We start from the raw sequence: 23,838 nt of genomic DNA, 5'->3' as shown, positions 1-23,838 counted from the left end.
ACTTCCACTTTGTGAATAATTCCTGGACGAATTTTCTGGAACAAGTCGAGCACCCTTCCACGATTCGAGCTTGTTTTAAAGGGCCCTTCACCAAGCCCCATTGCAAATTTTGGTTATATGCTGGAAGTTGTTACGTATCCACTAGGGAGCGTTCTGCCGCAAAAAAATGTTTCAAATCGGCTCATTGATATCATCATCATCAGCCTGATATCTCATTGATATCTCATTTCTATCTCATTGACAGTCGCGATAGAAGTATTTCAGTGCCGCGAATCCATGATTTCAGCCGGCGGGCTCCACTGCCAAGCAAAGCGCTCTCTCCACTCGCCCCGTCATGCCTACGCAAGCGAAATTCCTTCCCTGCATTCTCCCATACCGGACCTCGAGGATCGCGTGACGCATACGTCACAGGCCCCACCTTCATTTTTTTTTCTCGCTTTTTTTTCGGCGCTACGCACTTTCGCCCACGGCGTCGCGCGCGAGCTGTTGTCTCGTTCGCGCAGCACACGATTTTGAGCGCTGCGCACAAGGAAACATGACTTGCGGTATAATTCAGTGCTACACGAATACTGAAGAAGCAGATGTGGATCGCAGAGCATGATCACGGGGGGGGGGGGGGGGGTCGCGAACACGTTAGAAAATGGCATAGTTTCAGTACCTGCGCACGTGACCGCACGACCGGGGGAACAAGCAGGCGCAGCGCAAGTACATCTCTCTTATTTCGGTGCGAAGTAAAACAAAAAACACGCAGACATTACGTTTGTGTGTTTTAATATTTCTCTAGGCTTCAATTCGTCAATTCAAGCAACAGGTCGCACAGATAACAGATGTCTTGAATAATTGTCGAAGTCACGTGTCACCACGAGCGACGTCACACTGCGGACACGACTACGTAGGCGCAATAGCACTACGTCACCGTCCGGCTTGGAGAGTGGCGGCCGGGAGAAGGAAAAACGGCGTTCGGATTGAAATTTCAGATCTTTCCGCGACGCGTAGGGATGCAATACTTCGCAGACACGATCGTTATCGCGCAATGTATGATTTGCACTTGTGAGCTCAATATGGCCGGAACTGGTGAGGCCCTTTAAGAAATATTGCCAAATGGTGATTCTTGAGTTGGGTGCTTAATTTTGGGAAGTGAAATAAGGGGGAGCCAAACCTGATGAGTAGTGCAGAAACCATGTTGTTTCCAGTGAGAAACTCGTGTGGTGTGAATAACGACAGGGTGAATTGTCGTCGTGCAGCATCCAGCTCCTCGTATCACCCAGATTCGGCTGTTTTCCCCACACGGCCTCCCTCATAAGCCCTCAAAATTGACAGTAAAACCTGCTGTTGATAGTCTGGATGTTGATTTGGGATGAATTCCTGATGCACAATACTGCGAATAGTAAAAAAGGCGATGACAATGCACTTTGTCGAGCTGCAGACATGCTTAGCCATTTTTTGGTTCTGGAGATGCTGAGCTTTCCCACTGCGATGACTGCTGCTTTGTCCCAACATCGTGCCAATACACACAAGTTTCGTGCCAACCGATGATTCTCTAAGTGAAAGAGGGGTCATTCATCAAGTTTTGTGCACGTTTATCTTTCTTTCTTCCCAAAATTAAAAACGAAGCTCAAAGGTCATCACTTTGATACAATTGCTTAAGTCGAGGTCATATTGCACAAGGATTCTCAATTTGTTCAAGACTCCCAGGACATACTCGCAATGTAGCCTAATCGCTGAGAGCACTTTACTGCTGTAAAAGGGAGACTATATTAAAGGTGACAGCATTTGAATGCACAAAAATTACTTTCTTCAATACAGAGCCAATATTCCCACCTCATGCATGGCATTAACTTATCAATTCTTAAATACCGAAGCACTTGGCCAGAGCCTTTTCGTTGCGACCATGACGTGCCCCAGCACCTATCCCCCCTCCCACCCACCAGCTGTGCCAAGTTCTTTGTATTGCATTAGATTTTTGCAGCGCAGCTACGTAGCTACTACTGACTCACTCCCCATGTTGTTTTACCCATTCACATTTTTTCCACGAGTGTATTGTCCCCTACTCTCTCGACTCTCCTGTGAGGTTCCACACAGACTTGTAAAACATGTCATTAGCATAGTGTCCAGCTGAAAGCAAGTGCCCCTACTTAGCTTTGACAGGAACACACACTGTGTACCAATAGCAAATGGAACATTCGATGTTTGTATTATACATGCAGGTCTGTTTGTGCTTCTTTCTACTACTAGCTACACACTACTTGTGGTGAATGCCTCTAAACACTTTTTCAGATTCAGCACAATACAAGAAAAATTATAGGCCATTGAAAGCAAGCCTGGTGCTCGTATCCAAAGTAGCATGCTATGTAGACTAGGAACTGCAAGTGACTTCCAGCAACACTTCTGATGTCACTTCTAATGGGACGCACTGCCCAAGCACTTCCTCTAAGATTTCTGCTGTGTATTTATTTGGCTGGCTAATTCATGTTATGCAGGAAAAGGTGTACATGGCTTCGGCTTCTCAATAAAACACATTAGTCTAGCGGAAGCACAATCTCGATATGAATAGCAACTTAAGCATCAAACTTGGCAAATCTAGGATTCATTACAGAACGCAAATAAGCGCAGCACTCACTCTTGATGCAAGAAAATACTGCTTCTGTTGTACCTTTCACTACGTTCCATGATGCTTGAGAGTGCTGGTAATACTATATGCAGATGAAATATAGGCGAAAACCAAAGTGTTTTCTAAAATATGGTTGCATACGACAATTTATTTGAGAGGATAAAAAAACACTAAGAGGGTTTCGGCGTCAATTCTTTCAAAGCATGCTCCAATGTTTCCAATGCAGAAGACCGGTGCATTTTCGGCACCTTTTCATCGAGGATAACTTCTCGTAGTCTTGTCAGGAAGTTAGCTTCAAGCTCGGAACGATTGTGCTTCACAAAGAAACCAATCTTGTTTTGCACCTGCACACAAGAGAGAGAGAGCTTGCGAATTGCATTTTCAAAATAAAAAATGGAGAGTCAATGTTATTTGCGAAAAGCCATTTAAAACAGACCCATCAACTTTTAGATCAAGATACTGTGATCAAAGAGACACAGTACTAAGATTTGCTTTAAAATTGCTATCGCCTATAGATGGAGGATTGGCTGCCCAATAAGTAAAAACATGTTAACAAAGGTTTTTCTTGCTGACAATATCAACTTTATTTTTTATTCTTAAAAGGGCCCTCACACATTTTTTATTGAGAAATGCATTTGACGTTAAACTAGACTATTAAAAAAATGCCTTGCAGCAATAAGCACTTCAATGCGTTCAGCAGAATCGCTTTTGATCCCCTACGTGGCGCTCCTGCTTCTTCAATGCCTACCGCTACGAAGGTTAGGGCGAAGCGGGTCATGCCTACAACGCTCTGCTTTCTGAATGCCACAGTGGTGCGCAGTTATTGAATTTGGGCATTTAGGTAGACAGCACTATTTTCAATTTTGGTGCCTACAATGCACCCAATGTGGTTGTCCCAAGTGAACGAGCTGGCCGTGGCACCCTGTGGCAGCTGCGGTATCTATGCTAGGAGCAGACCACAGACACACGACTGTAGTGCATACGAACAGCATTTCCTTTGTGCATGACAAGGCTGGAAGGCACGCACGCACTCATGTGCTCCAGTGTTGCCCTCCTGCGTGGCTAGGACCAGCCTTGTCCTGCACCAGCTTGACCGACGGATTGTAGCCACATCGAACTTGTGCATATTAAAACGTCAATAACTCAGTACAAAGCGAAGTCTGCCAAAGCATCTAGCAAGGAGTGGCCGGGTGTGAGCACACACTGGTAAATGTACAGTGCTCAGGGATTGAAAGGCGATACTCAGACAGTATGGCCAGGGGTGATTCTTGTGCCACCGGTGGGAGTGCTGGGTGATCACTGAGGGAGCCCAATTGTGTCACAGTGCATCAATACGACTAGTTTTTTCATGCGACACGAAAGTGCATCAGCTGAATCTCCACAGCATCCAACGGTGGAACAAAAAAGTGCCGACCATCGTGCTGTCTGCACATCGCTTGCTGAGCACTGAGCACATCATTGAGCACATCGCTTGCATTGCTGAGCACTGTACCCATGATTTGACCTTAGTTCCACATTGTTTGAGGCTAGTTGAGATTTTAAAACGAAATAAATTATCAAGACAGAATGGCTACAACACCGATAAGCAGAGTGGCCAAAGTATAATTCCTATGCAGACAGCCATGGCCGAGAGTGAGCAGACGATTTTCTGCTTTTTCCGAAACTATGAAATTATTATTAAAATTCAAAAGCAGATTTTCGCTTACTTCATCCTGTTTATGAAAGTGCATCAATAAATATTCACAGTGTTATGGTTCACTTTGTGCAGCAATGAATGGCACAGATACCAAACGCGTGGGTCACTGTGTGCCTAATCGTCAAGCTTGTCGACATGAAAAGGCTTTTCCATTGGGTGCGCATGACAGGATTATGTGTGGAATGTGCAATCCTATTCCCCTCTGTCCTACGTTCAACCCCTCTATGCTAAGGAGTGGTTTCCCTTCCATGCCCCTCTGTGCAAGTTGGCCCAACGTGTCCTGACAAGGCCCTCTACCAGGGGGTAGTAGAGAATGAAGATGCCCAGATGGTGGAGGGTATAAGAAAGCCAGCGAGTTGCGACATATGGTCGCATCTTCTCTGCCCTTGCGTGCAGGTGCATGCATGCTGAACGTTTCTGTATTTTTTGTCTTTGAGCATACTGCTCATCCGTAATCATGTATTAAACTTTTGTTAACTGTTTTTACATCACCTCGTCTTCTCTGCCGAGCCCTCTCCAACGGTCAACCTGATTCGAGCCCCAAGCAGACACTGTTGAAGGTCACAAAACCCCATCTCCTTACACAACAGTAACAGCAGGAAGAAGCAAACTGATCCAAGCACCCTAATTCAAACACCTTTCTTGATTGACGTCAACTATCTGCCAATAGCAGCTGTCTATGGGAATCTTGCATATGTTGACGTATGCAAGCCGGTGACAGCCTCGAAGTATGTGAGAAGGAGGCCTTGTTTGAAATGAGTGAGAAAAAGGTGCCTTTACACTCTGCTTGTCAGCTCCCTGTGCCACACTGGACTGCAAAATTAGGCTGAGGTGTTCACAGTAGCGTATTATATTTGCCGACACTTGTTTTACCACCAAGCCCGAGTGTGGTCAGGACTCCTTTAAAAGCAAAACATGTACAAGAAAAATGAATCTTAATTCAAAGAAAGCTGGAAATTTTGTCTCAATATCTTGGAAAGATGGTGCTTGCTGTGCATTGTTTTTTGTATGCCCCGACTACTTTTAATATGTATTAATGCAAGCGGAAAGGCCAATTAGGGCATTTGTGAGATATATATAAGAGCTTTACATTTATCTACAGTTGTTTTATTACCTATTCGCTGTAGAATTGTGTCCAAATAATTAGGTAAAATATTTTGACCCATAACGACAAAATATCTCGGAAAAATTGTCACAATGCAATTTTTATAAAGTTACAGTTTTTCAGCTTGGAATTCGATATTGAGGTGGTCTATCTAAAAATATTAAAAGTTGCGCATTTTATATAAGCCCACCTAGCAATTTGTTTTGCAAAGTTAAATCGGAGTAATTTTTGTTTTAGGCGAGAAAAAATATTTTTGAAGTTTGGTCCCTACATGTACTACACGGGACCGTTGACCAGCAATACATCTTCGCTGCAATACATGCCTTAGGGTGGTCGTAAACATTAAGCACTGACTGTGTTTTTTTAAAGAGGGTATTGAGAAATGCTTGAGACTGCTGTGCCTCCATTTACTTAGTCACGTAATGTTCAAATTTTGGCTGGTGTGAAATAGTGTGGCATGGTGCTTATATAAACTAAATTCACCAGTATGTTACGCTGACCACCACGACAAACTTGAAGGGTTTCATCACTGCAAACAAATGTGGTGCACAGATCGCACAGTTATGATTAGGTCTGCAAGCATTACACTCTGCTCTAGTTTTCGGAGCAGCCAGTCTTCTTACCAGTAGAGATAAGGTCACAGGTCTCACCTGCCACGTATCGTGGTTCCAGCATGCTGTGCACAGCCATCAGCAACATGAATGTGCTACAACAAAATGCTCTACAAATGGCTACTGTGAGGTTTATATATCTGTTGAAGCCAGTTCTGTGCTAAACGGGACACAAGGAATACTCAGTAAAATTTCTGATTTCATTATGATCAATCAGCCCTAAATATAAAATTCAGCGAGGTGCGCAAGGTGGCATGGTGATGTGAGTGGCAAGGCCTCTCCGGCATGCAGAAGAAAAGAAAAAAGGAAAGCCCAACAATTTTTATGTTTCCCAATGTAAATGTACGTGCTAATACTAGACTATATGAAATGACTAGACAAATTCTCGGTTTGCTGAACTGTCTTGAAGGAGGGACTTAGAAGGACTTATCGTGTGCCCTTTCTGTGTGCGGCAATGTGCTGGCGCTTTTCTTAAATTACAAATACTGACTAGTTGGCACTCTTCTTATGTGACACTTATGTGACACTTCCTATGTCCAACAGAAAGCCTTGTCCTACCTTCGGCAAGCGAAGCCTGCCACTTTTAATGTCACTGAAACTCTTGGTCTTTGCAACATGGTTGATGGTGAGCTCAGCAGTCAACATCTTCACATTTTATACTTCCTGCTGAAGAAAGTTGATGGTAGAAGAATGGCACTGCTTGCGATAGTAAAGTACCTCAACTTATTGAGATTAGTTTCATTTTCAAAAGTAGCAGAAAACACATTTTGGTGAAGCTTCGGAGAACATTTGTTGAAATGTAGCAGGATGTCACAGGATTTGCCTTTTGGAGTAGTTTGGAGCAACTGGAGCTGAAATCACATCACTGTGTACATATATAGTACTACTGTAAGGTTATACATAAAAACCTCCACAAGCTTTCCTATCAAACATCATTCCATACAAATTATAACAAAGCAGGAATGAAGATAGCGATCACAAAAGTAACTGATCAGTGTTGGAATCTGTAGCCTATGTTTAAGGAAGGCAGCTCATCTTGTTCGTAGATATTATAAACATTTTAAGACCCCTAAGTTAGCCAGCAATAAAACCACATCTGACAATCTGAACACATTAAAAAAAAAAAAACATGTGCATTATGTACACATTGCTGCAGTGATCATATGGCAAACATGGTAACACACTACAGGGAAGCCACAAATTAGCAAAACAATCTTGCACTCCTCTCCTGGGTTTTTCAGTCCTAACTTCATGTGGCATGATGCCAGCAAAGTCATGCATGCGATGTCACTATGCTAAAAGCTGTCGATTGGTCAAACTACGAGGACCGCTAGTGCCACGGTAACGTTTGGTACCGACGTGTCCATGTGTTTCCAAGAGAAGTACATGGCGAGGAGGAGAGTGTGCCCATGGGTAGCGCTAGCGAAAACAAGCAGGAAATCGTGGCCGCTCTACAGTCATTCATAAAATGCCTGTGATATTGCTACTATGACATCATGCTGAAAAAAAAAAAACTAATAAAAATACTTGCGGCAATAAAAAAAAAAAACCTTTCGGCTGTTCATTGTAGACCAGTACAGAGTTGCCATGCTATACCACATTTTCAAGCTCAGAGTAGTTTAGGGGCCCTTTAGAAGAGCACCTCTGTTTTTGTCTTGCGCACACCATGTTTAGAAACCGAAAAACTACACAGACATTAACATTCAAAACTGTCTGGCAGCCTGGGCAGGCATGTAATGGCATGTAGAGAAAGTGGGCGACCAGGGGTTTGGGGAAATAAACGGAAAAAAAAAACGAAGCCAAGATTTCAGAGTGGCTTGTGCTGTTTCCTATAATTCACTTGTGTGGTACTTGTTACAGCTCATGGGAACAAGTGCAAGAACACTTTCACAGTAATCTGCGAGTTGCTGACGACAACTGGCTGGCTTAGGCACACACATTATCACTGGTCTTATGAGCATAAAAAAGAAAATGCAGTACTTGTGCATAAAATGGAAATTAAATAGAATGCTTACCAATCGAAAGCAATGGCTTAGGAAAAATGGCTTGCGGCTTTCCAACATGTACTCAAGATATTTCCATACAGGAACCCTGAGCGGGTTCACAGGCTTTCCTTGCAAGAGGTAACGGGTGTAAAACTCGCAAAGAAATATGGCATTACTTAGAAATGCCTGTGGTGACGATTCCGCTTTCTGTTCGAATCCTGCAAGGACAGAAAACAAGGAGCTAATTGCCAAAACTGTGTTCAGTTGAGTGCTACGCACTCATTAGTAGTAGTTTTAAAACCAAAATTCACAAATACTTGGTTTAAAAAAGAATAAGAACAATAATAAGACTATAGCACATCATACAAATGCTTTAAGAGGCCAAACAACTGATCGGACAAATTGTTATCATTATGGAATGAAGACTATTGTATGAAATTCACAACTGAAAGGGGACACTAGTGAATCCAAGGCAAGAACACTAAGAAACACACTAAGAGACTTTGCCAAGAAGCAAGCAGTATGTGCAGTGCATTAACACACACCTAATGGTTGTGAAATCAATCATAAAGTTTAATATTCCAAAGCAGCACATAGGCTATGAGAAATGCTGTGGTCAAGGACTCCTGCTTAACTTCATCCGCCTGGAGCTCTTAATGTACACCTAAGCCTAAGTACACAATTCCTTCTGTATTCCGTCCCCAGTGGAAGGCAGCCTCTGTACCTAGCAATCAAACCTGCCCCCTTGTATTCCGTGCCAAAACACCATAGCAACTGTGGTGCATGTTTAACGGTTGTAATGCACTAAGAGTGGCAATAAAAAATTCTAGCACAGGCACATTCCATTTCACCAAATCTTGCAACTTACAACAAAACTGGGTTCTTTATGTTTAATAACTTGAGCAGAAAAATTTATGTGACGTGTTCTTATTTAAAAAAATTACTGTAACCGAGCTATAGTACAGCAGGCATCACTCATTGCTCTCTGGGTGTTCTTATCGCTACTGACCACCAAAGTAATCTCATTTTTGAAGCCATCTATGACATTTGAGATAGTGCCCTTCTTAAACACCTTGTAGATCATGGAAGCCTAACTACAATGTTCATAATATACTCTAGTCTAATAAACTTAGGTGGGCCCAAGCGTACTGTAGCTCATACAGCTGCAGTAACGTCAGAATCGTATCACATAAATTCTTTAGTGCCAATGATGATTGCTTGTCACAACTGTACATTTAGTTTTATACTCAAATATAACACACATCATCTTTAGTAAACTTCCCTCCCAAAAATTGTGTGCGCTAGAACAGAGCATACAGTAGTACAAAATGGTTGCATTTCCAATGTTTACACTTTTGCTTACAAAGTTATGAGGTGATGAAACACATTACATTGGCTACATGAAGAGGAATGCTGCCTTGACAGAAATTTAGTCACACATGCATGCACTTGACAGTTTGTTGTACAGTTCACATACCATATGTTTTTAAAGGGTTCACAAGCTTCGTCAAAACTCCTGATGTTCTTACAGTGAGCTTGACACTTTTTACAATATTTATTTCTGACGGTGCACAATGCTAGCATCTCGGTCAACTGTGCACCTTCAAGATAAGCAGTTTCAATGACGTAGTCAAATAAAAAATTTGTTCTGGTTCATTGGTTACAGATTACTTGAATACTGCAAATTTGGCTTTAGGCATACTCTACCTGCTCACATGGCATAGAAACTGAAATGGCCCTCCATCATGTTCTAGTGCTTCAAAACACTAAAACTTCCTGTTTATTTTTTCAACTGGTTCATAAATTAGGGCTACCGAGGGTTGTGATGTAATTGACTACAGCACAGTCTGCTGCATATTCTCAGTGCATTCAGACGAGATGCATGACTATATACTGAAATCAATCTTAGCACAGTAAAGCCACAAAGCTTGCTCAGTATATGAATTTGCCAGTATATGACATGTATTCATGAAGCAGCATCAACAGCAATCTGATCCCAAACATAGCGGCTGCTGGAGAATGACACGAGAACATCTGATGCCAAGCATCCCATGAAACATGCATGCAACAGTTTCTTATGTCTTTAAGTAAAACATACAATCTGAATATGTGCACTCAAGATGACATTATCACAGCTAAAGAACATAAGAGGTCACCTTCAAACTCTTGCTGCATTCTCGTCAAAACTTTGGTCCTCAGCTTGCAACCATCAATCTCCACATGACAAAGCTGCACAATGGCCTGGCACGTAACCTCAGCCTGATCTGGTCCAAGTAGGCAAAGTTCATACATTGCATTCACGGCATTGTCCATGTCATGAGGGGTCTTCAGTTTCTCAGTGAGCAAAGAAAGGTGCTTGGCAAAGGCTGCGTCTGAAGCTTGCAAGTACTTGAATTGTGTACAAAGTTTCTTGATCTCATCATTTTCTTGCTGAAAGAGAATGCATTCCAATTGTTAGTAGCTTCATCAAAGAAGAATATGCAATGGATTCATGGGGCTTAACATAACAAAGCAAAAATGAGGCTTGATGAAAAGTGCATTAGTCCCTAAAGAAGAATACCTAAACTAACTAAAAAGCTAAAGCAATACTGCAGTCAGCAGCAAGCTAAAGAATGTAGATCTTATGCCATTCTTTTGGATCCACTCTTTTTGACTTCTGCCATTAGTTTGCGTGCTACGACATAGCAGTCATCACTGGGATTGACCATTTGACATTGTAAAATATAAGAAGGAATACAATAAAGGAAGTGGTACAAAACAAGGTGCCCCATCTACCATTTGTACAAAGAAAGGAAAATGTTGCATATGCAGCGAATTTTTGACATCTTAAATAATTCCTGCACTTGTGCTGGACTCAAACAAACCAAATTTCATTGCCTACTATATTCAGTGCACCCTGGAAACAGTTATGTTTGTTTTCTTCATGCAATGCATGGTGCAATGATCAGAATTTGGGAGCTGAATGCAGATGGCAATTAATAAACGTTCATGGTGTGCTGATAACCTAACATAGATGTCATGTCAAACACTTAGAATCCTGCGTTTGTCAGTCAGTCACTTCAAGGTTTATTTATTTCATTAAATAAACACTGGGAAGGGGGGGGGGGGCAATCAAAACAGACTTAATATTCAAATAACAATATTCCATGCAAAATACAAAAGAAGAAAATGAAACACTACACTGAGTACATTTCAAAAGACAAGTTATGTAATGCAAGCAGAGGACATGTACAACCGTGAACAAAAGTATACGGACCACAGGGTCGCTGAAAGAAACTGAATTTCTCAGTAATTAACATGCATAAACGGAAACCGATGAGTCCACTAGAAAATTCGAAATGTCAAGTTTCGGCTGCACTCTTTAATTTCAAGTTCGAATAACTAACAGAGCAGAAAACCAGTTTTATCGCGCAATCCCTGGTCCGTATACTTTTGCTCACGGGTGTGCGATTAGGTAGCATGTCAGGAATGCACGTATCTAACATCCCAAGAAAGACGGTGCAACATCAGTGAATTCAGTGCAGACGTTTATCATATCTTGAACAATGCCATCGGACCACTATGTAATGCAGAGTAACCTGGCTTGAGTGAATATAGCTGAAGCAGATCTTAAGATTACAGTGAATGATAAAACTATGCTTTCTGAGCAGAGCACTAAAATATTGTACCACAATTTTGACTCAAGTGACATTTAACCTAGCGCCGGATGATTTAAAATAAATAAATAAATAAATAAATAAATAAACACCCATGCAAGCAACCTGTGCACTCTTAAAATTTTAAAGCTAAGCTCGTTAGGTATGTGACCTGAATAAATATGTACACCTGGACGTCAGCATGCACTATTTCTATGAAGCAAAACATGTATTATGTAATATGAATATATGTAACAACAGGAACGTCATTCCCGATCATGTCAAACGGTGCAGGGCACCCACATGCCGGTTAGCAAGTTTATGACAGGCGCCACTACCTTGTTGGGAACAGCGCTGATGGGAGTGGACGGCGGCGGTTGCTCGTTTTCTCCTGTTGGCTTGGCATCGCCTCCAGGTCCCACGGGGCCGGCTTCTTCAGGTTCTTCTTTCGGTCGCCGCAATTGATGCCGAACTTCAGGGAACGCTGCTCTGCCTCTACCGCGACCTGCCATTTTGTCTCCCACAAAGCCCACAAATGACTGTGACGGATTCCATTGAGGATTCCCAGTGGACTGTTTACAACCTTCTATGTCAAAACGGTACAATAAAAACGCCATTGTACCGTGAGTCATCGTCAATGTAATAAAATTGAAAACAATAAAAAATGTGTTATTGGCGTGTTATTATATTCTTATAGATATGTAATAAATACCAAAGCAGTGAACATAAATAGCCCGCTGTGCAATAGGCATGGCAACAATAACAAATATGTCTGCCTCCAGTTGTTGGTGTTGGTGCGTTGCTGTTTGCTCCGTTGGCCGCGTAGAAATAATAAACCAATGAAACATATTGCACAATGTCTAAAATAGTAGAAAAGACAGTGAATTCTCTCCAGGCTTACGTAAGCCGGAACATTCTGAGGGGAGAGTTTCTTCTACAAGACTTCACGCTGGATATCGCCTCTGCCGCATCAAAAGAGGTGAGTTTCACTTTAGCTTCAAAAAAGACACTTCTTGCGCAGATGCCAGTTTATGTTGTTTTTGAAGGATGAAAACGAAATCATTGCCAGGAAACTGTCGGCGTTAGAGCAAGACATGAAAGATTATTCAAAAACGGTAAGAAATATGTTGCTTTCATAGATGGAAGCGCACTGATGGTTCGCTATGGGGTGTTTCATCGTCCAATTGCATTGTCTTTTCGACAGGATCGTATAGAGGAGTACCTCCTTCAGGCTATGTACCTGGAAATGTTGGGGCATCCAACGCCATTCGCATATGTTCATGCCGTCAAGCTTCTGCAGCAAGGGCAACTCAACCAAAAGCTGATAGGTAAATTAGATTCATTCACCTGCTTTCCTTATCTTCAACTGGACAATCGCCTGAGAAATACATTATGTCAGTGATCACCTATCTTTTTATTATTTTATTGAATTACCCAACTAATCTATATTGGACAGCTTGTTTAGATGTAACCACCACAAAAATGCCTGTTTTCAGGTTATCTGGCAACGACCGTGTTCTTGTATCCGAGTCACGAGCTGGTTGTACTTTTAATCAACAGCATTCAGAGGGTAAGCAACGCGACTATATACAAACGGTTCGGTATAAAAAAAAAGGAAAGAGAGGAAGTGTTTATAGGTGAAACAAATAAACGTGTGCATTAAACACATGATCATTGCAGGACCTGGCAAGCAAAGTTTCCCTTGTCGTTGTCATGGCACTTGAAATCATACCGAAACTTATTCACGGTGAATTTGCCTTGGCTGTTGAGCCGCTCGTCATTGAGAAGACAAAGCATTACAGGTAATATATATATTAAGTACACTGAGGAGTTGTGCATGATCGAAAACTCCTAGCTAAGCTGTATGTGTATCATATCACACAATACACTTAAGTAGAAGCAGACTGCTTTGTATGTTCAGTGAAAACTTTGCCTGCACAGTTTTGTTTCACGTCATCAGTAAAGCTAGAAATGTTTGTATCATCTATGATGTCATGGGGACAAAATGTAAACTTCCCATTTTTCGCAAGGCTCTGGAGTAAGTATGAGGACACCTGCTTTTTATTCTGGCAAATCATTTCTGCAGAACACAGAAGTGATTTTTAGTCTCATTGCATAATGTTCTAACTAGCTTAATCTCCAAGAAAACCTGTTGGATGACAAGAAATCGCTCATATTCTCTGTCCACATCGATGCTACTTTATTTTCAGCTCTGCTGTGCGCAAAGCAGCCCTCGTAGCACTTCAGCACTGCTACTCTCAGTGTGGTTCCACTCAGATTCCATTGGCCCCCGTGCGAGTCTTGGAAAAAGGACTAGCTGACACTGAAATAAATGTAGTGTCATCAGCAGCTCAATGTATACGAACATGTGCAAAGGTAAAAGCTTTTCTCTTCACCTTTGATAACGACTTCTGAGGCACGCTAGTGTGAAACCATGTGCTTAAAGTATATCTATCAGTCTGAGCAGCTGTGGGATGACAAGTCTAATTTATAAATATACAACTTTACAAACCTTTGGCAGATGGTCCTGGCTGCTGTACTTCACTGATTTTCCTTCTTCAACGTTATTTATTTATTTATTTATTTTATTCATACTTATTTGCACAACTTCTTGGCAATCAGACACCTTGCTAATTAGAATTTTAATTCACTAGTTGTCTAGATAATTAACCATAATTGTGTAAATAAGTTAGTCAAATTGTGCTTCCTGATGACGTCTATACCCTGGCCATGGATCAAACAGCAGTGGGTAACTAAAGCACAAGAGAACAATAATCAAATACACATAACTGCACATAAATACATCATTATCGTTACAGTAAACATTGCACATGGGCTCAAACAGGAAATAAAACAGTTTGAATCTTGCAGAAGACAAGGATATGCAGAAATTATCAACAGTGTGGAGAAAGCAAGAGCAACACTACTACTCAGCCTGGATTAAAAAGTTCTCTAGCTTTCATTATGAAATTAAAAACAGGGGTGTACAATTATTTAAAATATTGAATACAAATAAATGGCATGTGCTATTCAATTTGTATTCATTTTGAGAAGTCGCTAGTGAGTTTGTTGAATATTATAAGGGACAACAGTTATTGTAGTCTACAGGGAGAAAGACTTGCATAAGGGGTCATTATGTCATTACCATCGTAGTCATTAATGCACCATTATGCTCACTTTTCTGTTGTTTCCTATCTACAAGCCTCTCAGTTTACCTGACATTTAGTTAAAAGCCAGATCTGTATCGCATAACGTAATTGACGATGAGCAAAACGTGAACAAGGGGAAAGCAGGAGCGCACGTTTTGACAAGTGGACTTGTCTTCTTCAAGGCAACATATGCTTTTCATCTTGAAGAAGACAAGTCCACTTGTCGAAATGTTGGTGCCTGCTTTCACCTTGTTCACATATTGCTCATCGTCTTGAATTTCCATCTCCTGCCTGCCCCCCATTTTCCCTGGATAACGTAAATTAGTCATCTTTATTGCCAACTGGACCCCACAGTACCCTTATATCTATTTAGAAAGTTTGTTTAGAAAGTAGAAATAATTGGCATTCGATTTGATATCTGAATGTTCTTTGATTTTTGGGGGATATTCAATTTTATTAAAAAACTTCGCTATTCGTACATCCAATTGAAAAACGGTATTCTTGAACCTTGTTTTCATCTGGGAATAACAGGACAATGGTGGGGAAATTGGTCACCTGTGCTCCCCTTTGCTGGATGTGCTAAGTCAACTCAGGTTGAAGAGGGCGCACAGTGATTACGAGTTTGGAGGAATCTCAGCACCTTGGCTCCAACTAAGTATTCTCAGTGCCCTCGGTCATCTGCAGCTTAATAAAGAGTAAGTATTGCTTATATTTCTACTGCTGCTGACTTTCTTCCATGTCGCTGAAGCTTTTGCCATCATATTTACATTTGTTTGGATAAGCTGTAGGCTAAGAAAAGTTACGTTGCTAATCATTGTATCTTTATTAATTAGAAGTTATGAATGACCGACAAACAGAAACATTGCTGTTTGGCTTTTGCAATGACGCTTTCTGTTCTTATGGCCCGTTATCACCTATCACTACAATTACCTGTTGACGTAGAAACTACACATCGCTGGAAGCGAAGCAAGGAAACGGCTTGTACTGTTGATACAGTGGCACTGAGCTTTCGGTTCGGTGACCCTCAATGTTTATTTCCATTAACGACTATGATGGAACTGACAGAATTGCTTGATTAATCCGACAGGTCAAATTAAAAGGAGAGGTAGGAAAAATGTGCAAAACTGCTGTTTCATTTGGCAGAATTTGCCTGAATCTAACACATCCTCAAAGCTATTGTGCCACCTAGTTATTATGAATCCACAGTAGTAGAAAACAATGTGCACCCAAATCTAATACACAGCCTGTTCTATAACAGCAAAAAAAAAAACTGTAGCATGTTTTTGTTTTTGGTAATTGTAAATAAGATGAAACTACTCCTGTTTACCTTCACAGAAAGGACATTTCTTTTTTTAAACTGAATATCTGTCGTTGCCAATCTCAAATAGCTTTCTATAACTTTCTGTGAACCATAACATATTGCTCTTCTTCTAGTCCATTGCATTTGATATTGTGGAACTGCTACACTACAATTGCAGATGGGATAGTGGCCCATGCCTAGACTAACTACTTTGCCATTTCAACCTCAGATGGCACGCAAGTCTCTGGAGTACATGAAACGTGATTCAACTACGTTGCCGCTAACTTGGCGTTTATTATAACTTATCTTTTATTCGAGCTTTCGTACTTAAATCCTGAAAGTGGCCCATCATCATCACCATCCTATGTGAAAAGTTGTTTTGCCACTATCTTGTAAAGGCGGTTGCGATGGCAGCGGCTCTGATGGTATGATGTTGCTGAGGTAGCGAACACTCTCAATTTCATATCGAATTGTAATGTGCAGGCAATTTTCAGACCAGTCAGAAAAAATGTGCACATTGAAATCGGCTAAATACATTAATAATTCATTGTGAGCTGCCATTTTTTGCTTCAAGATGTGCCAAGGGCAGGCCATAAGCTGGTGTTTTCGGCTGGACATAGTCTATATTCTGTGCATCTGCTGTCCTCTAAGCACTGCCAAGAAAGATGCTGCAACCATTGGAGCCACACTTGGAGGCGAATACGTCATTCAAGTAGAGACCCGAAGGCCAACTTTCTCACAAGGACCTGAAGCAACTACGGAGGTTCTTGGAGGCAGCTAGCTTTGTAGTGGGGCATCGCTAGCGCGAAACTTAAAACTGTGTGGACTGCATTTTTAAAGGTCAACGTGTTATGGCTTTGATTGTTGGTATTTCGACTAGCAGATGCATGAAAGTTGTGGTTTCAGAATTTGCGATTTCACCTATGTAAGTTTTTCTTTCGTTTTATTTTAGGCAAACGGAAAATGTTTTAAGTACATTGAAGGAAATTTTGGATTCAAGGATTGTTAACCAGACCATATACTATGGTATGTTTCATCTTGTTTCCTTCTAAATGTTTGGTAAAGGTGATATTTTTGTATGAACTGGTCATTGTGCTTGCTTTCTTTTGGTGCACTTATGTCTTTTGATAATTAGTCTATGACCTGCCATTCGTAGTGCTAGCTAGTGATAGTGACTCCTGTGCCTAGAAATAATAGCCTCTTCTTGCAGCGATATGTTTGCCCCAGTGCAAATTCTTATGCTTCAGGCACTGTTGCACCAAGTAGCAGCTCGTAGGTGGCATTGGTATTTGGGACAAAAAGATCAGAAATATGGGGAAAGAAGTGTGCATATATGCTATTGTGGCTTTTCATCTTCACCACCTAAAGCATAGGTCATGGAATTACATTATGGCATATGCTATAAAAAAGAAACACTAGTTTCTGTATCAATTAATTATATAATTAATTAATTAGTTAAAATTGATTAACCAATGAAATGATTTGATTTGCTTATTTAATTATTTGACACACATACATACACAAATAATTATTTAATACTTAATTCATTAATTTATTTATTTCATCTCAAATTCCTTGAATGTGGCTTTTACATGAAAGGTGAGTTTTTATACTTAATATATGATGCGTCTTTGGTGGCTGTCTTGAAATTTCTGGATGTGGTTTACAAGACTGCTTGAATGCGTGATGCCATACTAAATTACTGAGAAGTTGAAATGAGACAGGCTGAAGCAGTGCATAACTTTGGCAAGAAGGCAGCTGCAGCCTTTTGATGTCTGTTCAAGAAATATTCAGGTGCACAACAGTATCAAAGGTGGTTAGACCCCTTTATGGTAGCAGATGTGAGATGGCAGATATGCTGGTTTGATTATGGAGTAGTCATGTGGAGATTGGTACAATAAAAATGCTTAGTCGGTCAATTAACGGTGCAAGTATAAGAATGGAAGCTCATCTTGTGGCTTAGGTTTAGTAACTACACCGGTGCCAAACCAACGTACTGAGTAAACAGTCTTATCACGCATTCCCTGGACTAATATGAGTATTTTATATAGGTTACATACATTGGTAGGAATCCCATATTAAGCAGGCATATTCCAATTATGGCTGGGCTATTGCTATAAATGCTGATATGATGTCATGACAGAAAGAGTCACGGTCTCGCACGAAAGGCGAACTGTTGATGATGATAGCAAAGTGTTAACTAACAAGATGAAGCAAAGTTCATAATATTACAGCGAAAGCTGTATATGACTAACCTTACGTAGTTTTGTCAGCGTCCGGCAACAGAAACAGACTTGGCGATTTCTAACAAACCCGTACGGGTTCAGTGCAGAGGCGCAGGTGTTCAAAATGTAGAACAGATTAGAACGCTCATCATGAACAAAAGAGGGGTGTCAGGGTTATCGCAGTATATAAGCAGGAGAGATACTGGCGCTAAAAGCAGCCGGGTTATCAATGGGGCGGACACTTATAGCTCGTACACCCAAAGAACAACATGCGTACGAGGAGTGCCGGAGGCAACAGCAACGAGAATGTAAACGGCGCCGGCACGAAACAACCACTGACGAAGAATGTTACCGCAATGCTGAAAGAAAACGACAATCGTGAACCCGGGCACCTCCAAGCGAGCAACGACGCAAGACTCGCAACGAAAAAAATGACAACCATTTCACTCTCTGAAGATGGAATGGCAACAAAAGCACATTGCTTTTCATTTGAGAGGTTTGACTGTCATCAGCTTTCGCTGCTATTCCGTCTTCACAGAGTGGAATGGTTGTCATTTTTTTGGCAGCCATATAAATTGCAGTAAACATTTGCTTGCTATTAAATTAGTAAGCATGGTGCCACACACACACACAGGCACGATGAACAGGTCTCACTCAGTGACCGCAAAGATACGCTGTCCCAATGCTGGTGTGATGAAGAGTTCAAACAGGAAAGGGAATGCTTCATGCTGCCTCTTGCTTCAACATGGCCATGAAACTTGAGATTATGCAACCTCCATGACTAGGCACACAAGATGGTGCACATGAAGCAACCAGCCCTCTCTGCTTGCCTCTTCTTGGCACCCGGCTCAGGTTACCTCGAAGATATGGCAGGTTGGCGGTAAATGCGCTAAGTCGCATGGACAGGCATGCGCAGCCACACCTGAGCTAAAGGAAGACATGCGCAGATGCGTGCTTACCTGCCCGGCCCCTAGTGCTGATTTCATTGCATTACGATGCTGAACTACCACCCTCCTCTCACTCACTCACTCACTCACTCACTCACTCACTCACTCACTCACTCACTCACTCACTCACTCACTCACTCACTCACTCACTCACTCACTCACTCACTCACTCACTCACTCACTCACTCACTCACTCACTCACTCACTCACTCACTCACTCACTCACTCACTCACTCTCTCTCTCTTTCTCTCGTGCACGCTTGATAACACAGGACTTCCAACACTGGGTGTGCGGGAGGACTGTGTCCGTCATCAACATCATGCCGCCATTCTTCTTGTCTCACCCTCACACACTTTCCCTTGCACCTACAGCATATAGTGCACAGGGGGTGAGTTTATCGCACTTGGGCTCTCAGCAGAACCTCATGCAATGCTGAAGGTGAAAATTTGCCTGGGATGTTCATATAATTGCTGCTGTAATAATATTTGTATGCGGATGTGTTGCTAATCTATACTGAATAGAATGACACAGACAAAAAGATGAAGAAGAACTAGAGGGATTATAGAAATACCAGAAATTGCCAGCCTGGGTAGCATGTTTGCCTGTGCATCTTCAAATGAGCTATTGGAAAAGTAGCTTGTTCTTCTTTTTTTTTCAGCCATATGCAGAGGCGAGTTTATGAGGGTGGTAATATCATCATCAGACTATATTTATTTCCACTGCAGGACAAAGGCCTCTCCCAGCGATTTCCAATTACCCCTGTCTTGTTCTGGCTGATTCCAACTTGTGCCTACAAATTTCCTAATTTCATCACCGCACCTAACGTTCTGCCATCATCGACGGTGCTTCCCTTCCCATAGCACCCATTCTGTAACTCTAGTGGTCCAACAGTTATCTACCCTACGCATCACATGGCTTGCCCAGCTCCATTTTTTTTTTTGTCATAATGTCAGCTAGAATACTGCCGTTTGCTCTTTGATCCACACCGCTCTCTTCCTGTTTCTTAATGTTACGCCTAATGTGTTTCATTACATTGCTATTTGCATGGTCCATAACTTCCATAATTTGTCTACAGTTTTCAGTTTGACTGCATGGTTTAGTTTAATGCTGTACTTTGAAATCAAACTATGTATCTGAAAAGTGTTATCTAGCTAACATGTGTTGAATCAATGGAATGTGATTCAATGGGAAAACTGCAGAGTATTTTAATACTACAGTGCACTTCTCCTGCTTTGTTATACAGCTTTAACATTTTCTGCTTTGTTCATTTTTATGTCACAGCCTCATGCTAGCAAATTTTTTTTTTGCTTGTCTTTCAGGCATACTTTGGGAGTCCTTAAACACACTTTCCAAAGTCCTGACTGCTGGTAGCCCTCTTCAGAAGAGTGCAGTAGATTGCATTGCCAAGATGCTTCACTCAAACAGCACTGATCTGAATTACTCGGGTAAACAGTGGCGACTGTTCTGCTTTTATGTCTTGAATTTCTTCTCTTTGTTTTCATATTTTTTTGTTTTTGTTTTCATCTTGCAACGTTTGGGCTCATTCTTGTTGCCCCTAACAACAATGTTTGGAATGTCTTTCAACATACTCTTTTTTTACTCCTTAGTATCAGTGTTTGGTATGAACCTGTTGTGTTTGCCTAAATGTTTCCTATCAATTATCGCAAGTTCTTCTTATTGTATAATATTTCTTTATTGCTGTTATCGCTCTCATGTGTTGATATTTGTTCAAGTTTCTCGTAGTGAAGATCGTAGCATACTCATAATGAATTGGCCAAGGCTTGTTAATTCGCTGTAAAACAATTCGACTGGTCATTGCGCTTCTCCTCCACAAGAGCACATCAGCTGGCCTGTGCCTCTTTATAGTACAGGGAGCGTTTTTTCCCATACTACTTTGGGTAGTTGTAGCGAGAGGTAAGGTCACTTACAAAGGTAATTCTCTTATATTTAAAATATACCTTAATTTCCTGTTTATATAACCTGCACCTAAATTCAAGGAATTCAAGCATGAAATGGCAATAAAAGTTATACTGTATTCACATTTTTGCCCTCGGCTGCTGCTCGACACTGTGTTGCTATTAAGGTGCTGCTGCAAATAATGTGTGTAAAATGTACACTACATTACCATGAAGCTGCACCATGCTTCAGCAGAGAGTGACAGTGGGAGTAGTAATATCTGCCCATAGAAAAGGGGACTGAAAAGCATGACAACAGCTGTAATTACTGACCCTGTAACTTTGTGGTTATGCTTGCAGCACCGTGCAGTTGCTCATTGCTCAATTTCGCGGCATCCGCAGTGGGATAATGGAGTGGGAGGGGCAAGAGAGGTGCCAGGTGTTTCCATTGGTAAAAGCGCATGCAACTCTGCGTGCGCTTCCACCAATGAGAGAGGACAGTTTGGTCACGTGACGCAAATCCCAGATCCCTGGAACACCACCTCATGGTGCTGCCCTCCACTAATCATGGACGGTGGAACAGACTGATTGCGCCCACAGTGTTGTGGAAGTTTTGGCATGGCGGGATCAAGGGATAAGAAAAGAGCAGATTGGGTGAGGGAACAAACGCGAGTTAATGACATCTTAGTTGAAATCAAGAAAAAGAAATGGGCATGGGCAGGACATGTAATGAGGAGGGAAGATAACCGATGGTCATTAAGGGTTACGGACTGGATTCCAAGGGAAGGGAAGCGTAGCAGGGGGCGGCAGAAAGTTAGGTGGGCGGATGAGATTAAGAAGTTTGCAGGGACGGCATGGCCACAATTAGTACATGACCGGGGTTGTTGGAGAAATATGGGAGAGGCCTTTGCCCTGCAGTGGGCGTAACCAGACTGATGATGATGATGATGATGATGATGATGATGATGATCACGTCCTTCGCTTCGTGAGGCAGTGGCAGTGCGGCCATTTGCGACTTCATCGCACAAAACAGATAGTGTTTATGGCAGCACCGGCAGCTGTGGCTCACTCTGTGTGCCCAGCTGTGCCAGTGTATGCTTAGAAAGCCATTGAACACTTGGGCATAGGAGAGGAGCGTAGTAGTTAAAACAAGACGCTGTAAAACATTCTTTACTCTGAAGTGTCATGGAGGAAGCAAGACCTTCAGACCCCCATGCGATTCGACGAGCTTGACATCGGGAGCATAAACACCTAGCCCGCATCATAGCTAATACTTAAACATTCATGTTGCACACTTGCAATCATCTTGTGAGTTTTTTTTTACAACTTACTTTTTGACATCATTCTGACGTAGACCATTATGGCAGCTATTTTCGCATTGCTGCAGAAGCATTTATTAACAGTCTAGATCTAATTTGCTAAAAGATAATGTTATCGGCCAAAAGAATGAATGAAAAATACATAGAAACATGAACAATAACACAATGACTAGAGTGAAGTGTGAAACGAAGCAGCATTGTTTCTACACATTGTTAACTACAAACAGCTTGCTCCCAAGGGTTTCTGAACAAAAGGAGAGGCGGCAGCTTGTAGTTCTTTTATTAAAGGGACCCTGAAACGCTTTTGACGATTTTCTACAAACGTACTGAGTCGTTAGAGTAGTTCCTTCTGATCATTAATTGACACATCTAAGTGCTCCGCGTAAAGCGTGTAATTTATTATAAGGTTTTAAAAATACACATCGCCGCCGATCGCAGCACACTGCTCGGCGGAATTTTAAGCCGCCCCTACCCATATGACTGAAATCATCCTTATGACGTCAGTGGCGCGAGCTATCCGATTGGCTGACCAGGGCACGTGATCGATAATTATTGCAACTTTATGGTAAACAAATGATTTTCGAACTTGTTGGAATCTTAGTTAATTTGTTTTTATAAAATGCACAACAACAATTTTTTAGTACACTTAAGCACTTCTGGCAAACAGCAATGGTCGTCTGCTTGTGTACAACGTACTCCATTTTGACAAGAGCTCTGTGGTCAGAGTCGGTCTCAGTCTTTTCGCGAGCACTATGATTCGACTTTGTTGCCTTGTGGACTGCAAACATAGCGACTGGCAATATGTCAAGCTGTGACATCGTGTCCCTCTGCAAGGCAGCGTACAAGTGAACTGGCTGCTGCGCATCGGACTGCCGCTATCCGATCGGCGCCAGGATTTGCGTGTTTGTGGACGTCACTTTACACCGGAAGATTACTAACGCAATAGCGTTTCGCGAGTCTGGTATTAGAGCAAAAGCAAGCGCAAGGGGACACGGTCTGGCCACTTGACTGTGCCGTAACGGGATGAGCCATGAGATTAGCAGAAGGGGAAGTGTGAATGGTCTGCGTGGTGCAGCCACATGGTGGCACAGAGCTCAACCATACACAGTAGCAGCAACGAAGTGTATTCTTTTTTGCTGCTGGTGTGTATTTTTCGCAGGAGTGTAATCATCGGCACGTTTTTTTTATAAATGTTTAAAATGTTTTACACTTGGTTAGAGCAATATTAGCGCTTTGTTTGGCTGGTTAAGCGCTGCGCCAACAAGTGTCTGGACCGTGCAGACCAATCAGGCCGCTCACATACGTCTACACTAAAGTTCCTTCATCAGCTTGAGTTTATGCCTCCAGTCATTTGCCGAA

General features: G+C 41.8%; 2 protein-coding genes across 2 annotated transcripts in view; one reads left to right on the top strand and one right to left on the bottom strand.

Moving 5' to 3' along the window:
- Positions 1 to 2,729: 2,729 nt before the first annotated feature.
- On the bottom strand, positions 2,730 to 12,221 carry LOC135898424 (uncharacterized). The gene is made up of 4 exons (XM_065427353.1): positions 11,982 to 12,221; positions 10,165 to 10,438; positions 8,039 to 8,226; positions 2,730 to 2,955 (listed from the first exon to the last, which is right to left on the bottom strand). Exons 1-4 carry the CDS (start codon positions 12,153 to 12,155, stop codon positions 2,782 to 2,784), a joined length of 810 nt encoding a protein of 269 aa, XP_065283425.1. The 5' UTR covers positions 12,156 to 12,221; the 3' UTR covers positions 2,730 to 2,781.
- A 171-nt stretch (positions 12,222 to 12,392) lies between these two features.
- LOC135898423 (AP-4 complex subunit epsilon-1-like) overlaps positions 12,393 to 23,838 on the top strand; it is a 36,603-nt gene continuing 25,157 nt past the window's right edge. The window contains exons 1-9 of the mRNA XM_070537592.1: positions 12,393 to 12,622; positions 12,690 to 12,758; positions 12,848 to 12,971; positions 13,140 to 13,213; positions 13,324 to 13,445; positions 13,854 to 14,019; positions 15,324 to 15,487; positions 17,045 to 17,118; positions 20,585 to 20,710. Of these exons, the coding sequence (XP_070393693.1) occupies positions 12,500 to 12,622; positions 12,690 to 12,758; positions 12,848 to 12,971; positions 13,140 to 13,213; positions 13,324 to 13,445; positions 13,854 to 14,019; positions 15,324 to 15,487; positions 17,045 to 17,118; positions 20,585 to 20,710 (1,042 nt within the window). The 5' untranslated portion in view covers positions 12,393 to 12,499. The remainder of the gene's footprint in view (positions 12,623 to 12,689; positions 12,759 to 12,847; positions 12,972 to 13,139; positions 13,214 to 13,323; positions 13,446 to 13,853; positions 14,020 to 15,323; positions 15,488 to 17,044; positions 17,119 to 20,584; positions 20,711 to 23,838) is intronic.

The sequence above is a fragment of the Dermacentor albipictus genome, chromosome 4 (assembly GCF_038994185.2).
Source record: "Dermacentor albipictus isolate Rhodes 1998 colony chromosome 4, USDA_Dalb.pri_finalv2, whole genome shotgun sequence".
NCBI lineage: Eukaryota > Metazoa > Arthropoda > Arachnida > Ixodida > Ixodidae > Dermacentor > Dermacentor albipictus.
The sequence above is the reverse complement of the archived record's forward strand: the minus strand, read 5'-3'. Positions and strand labels throughout refer to the sequence as shown.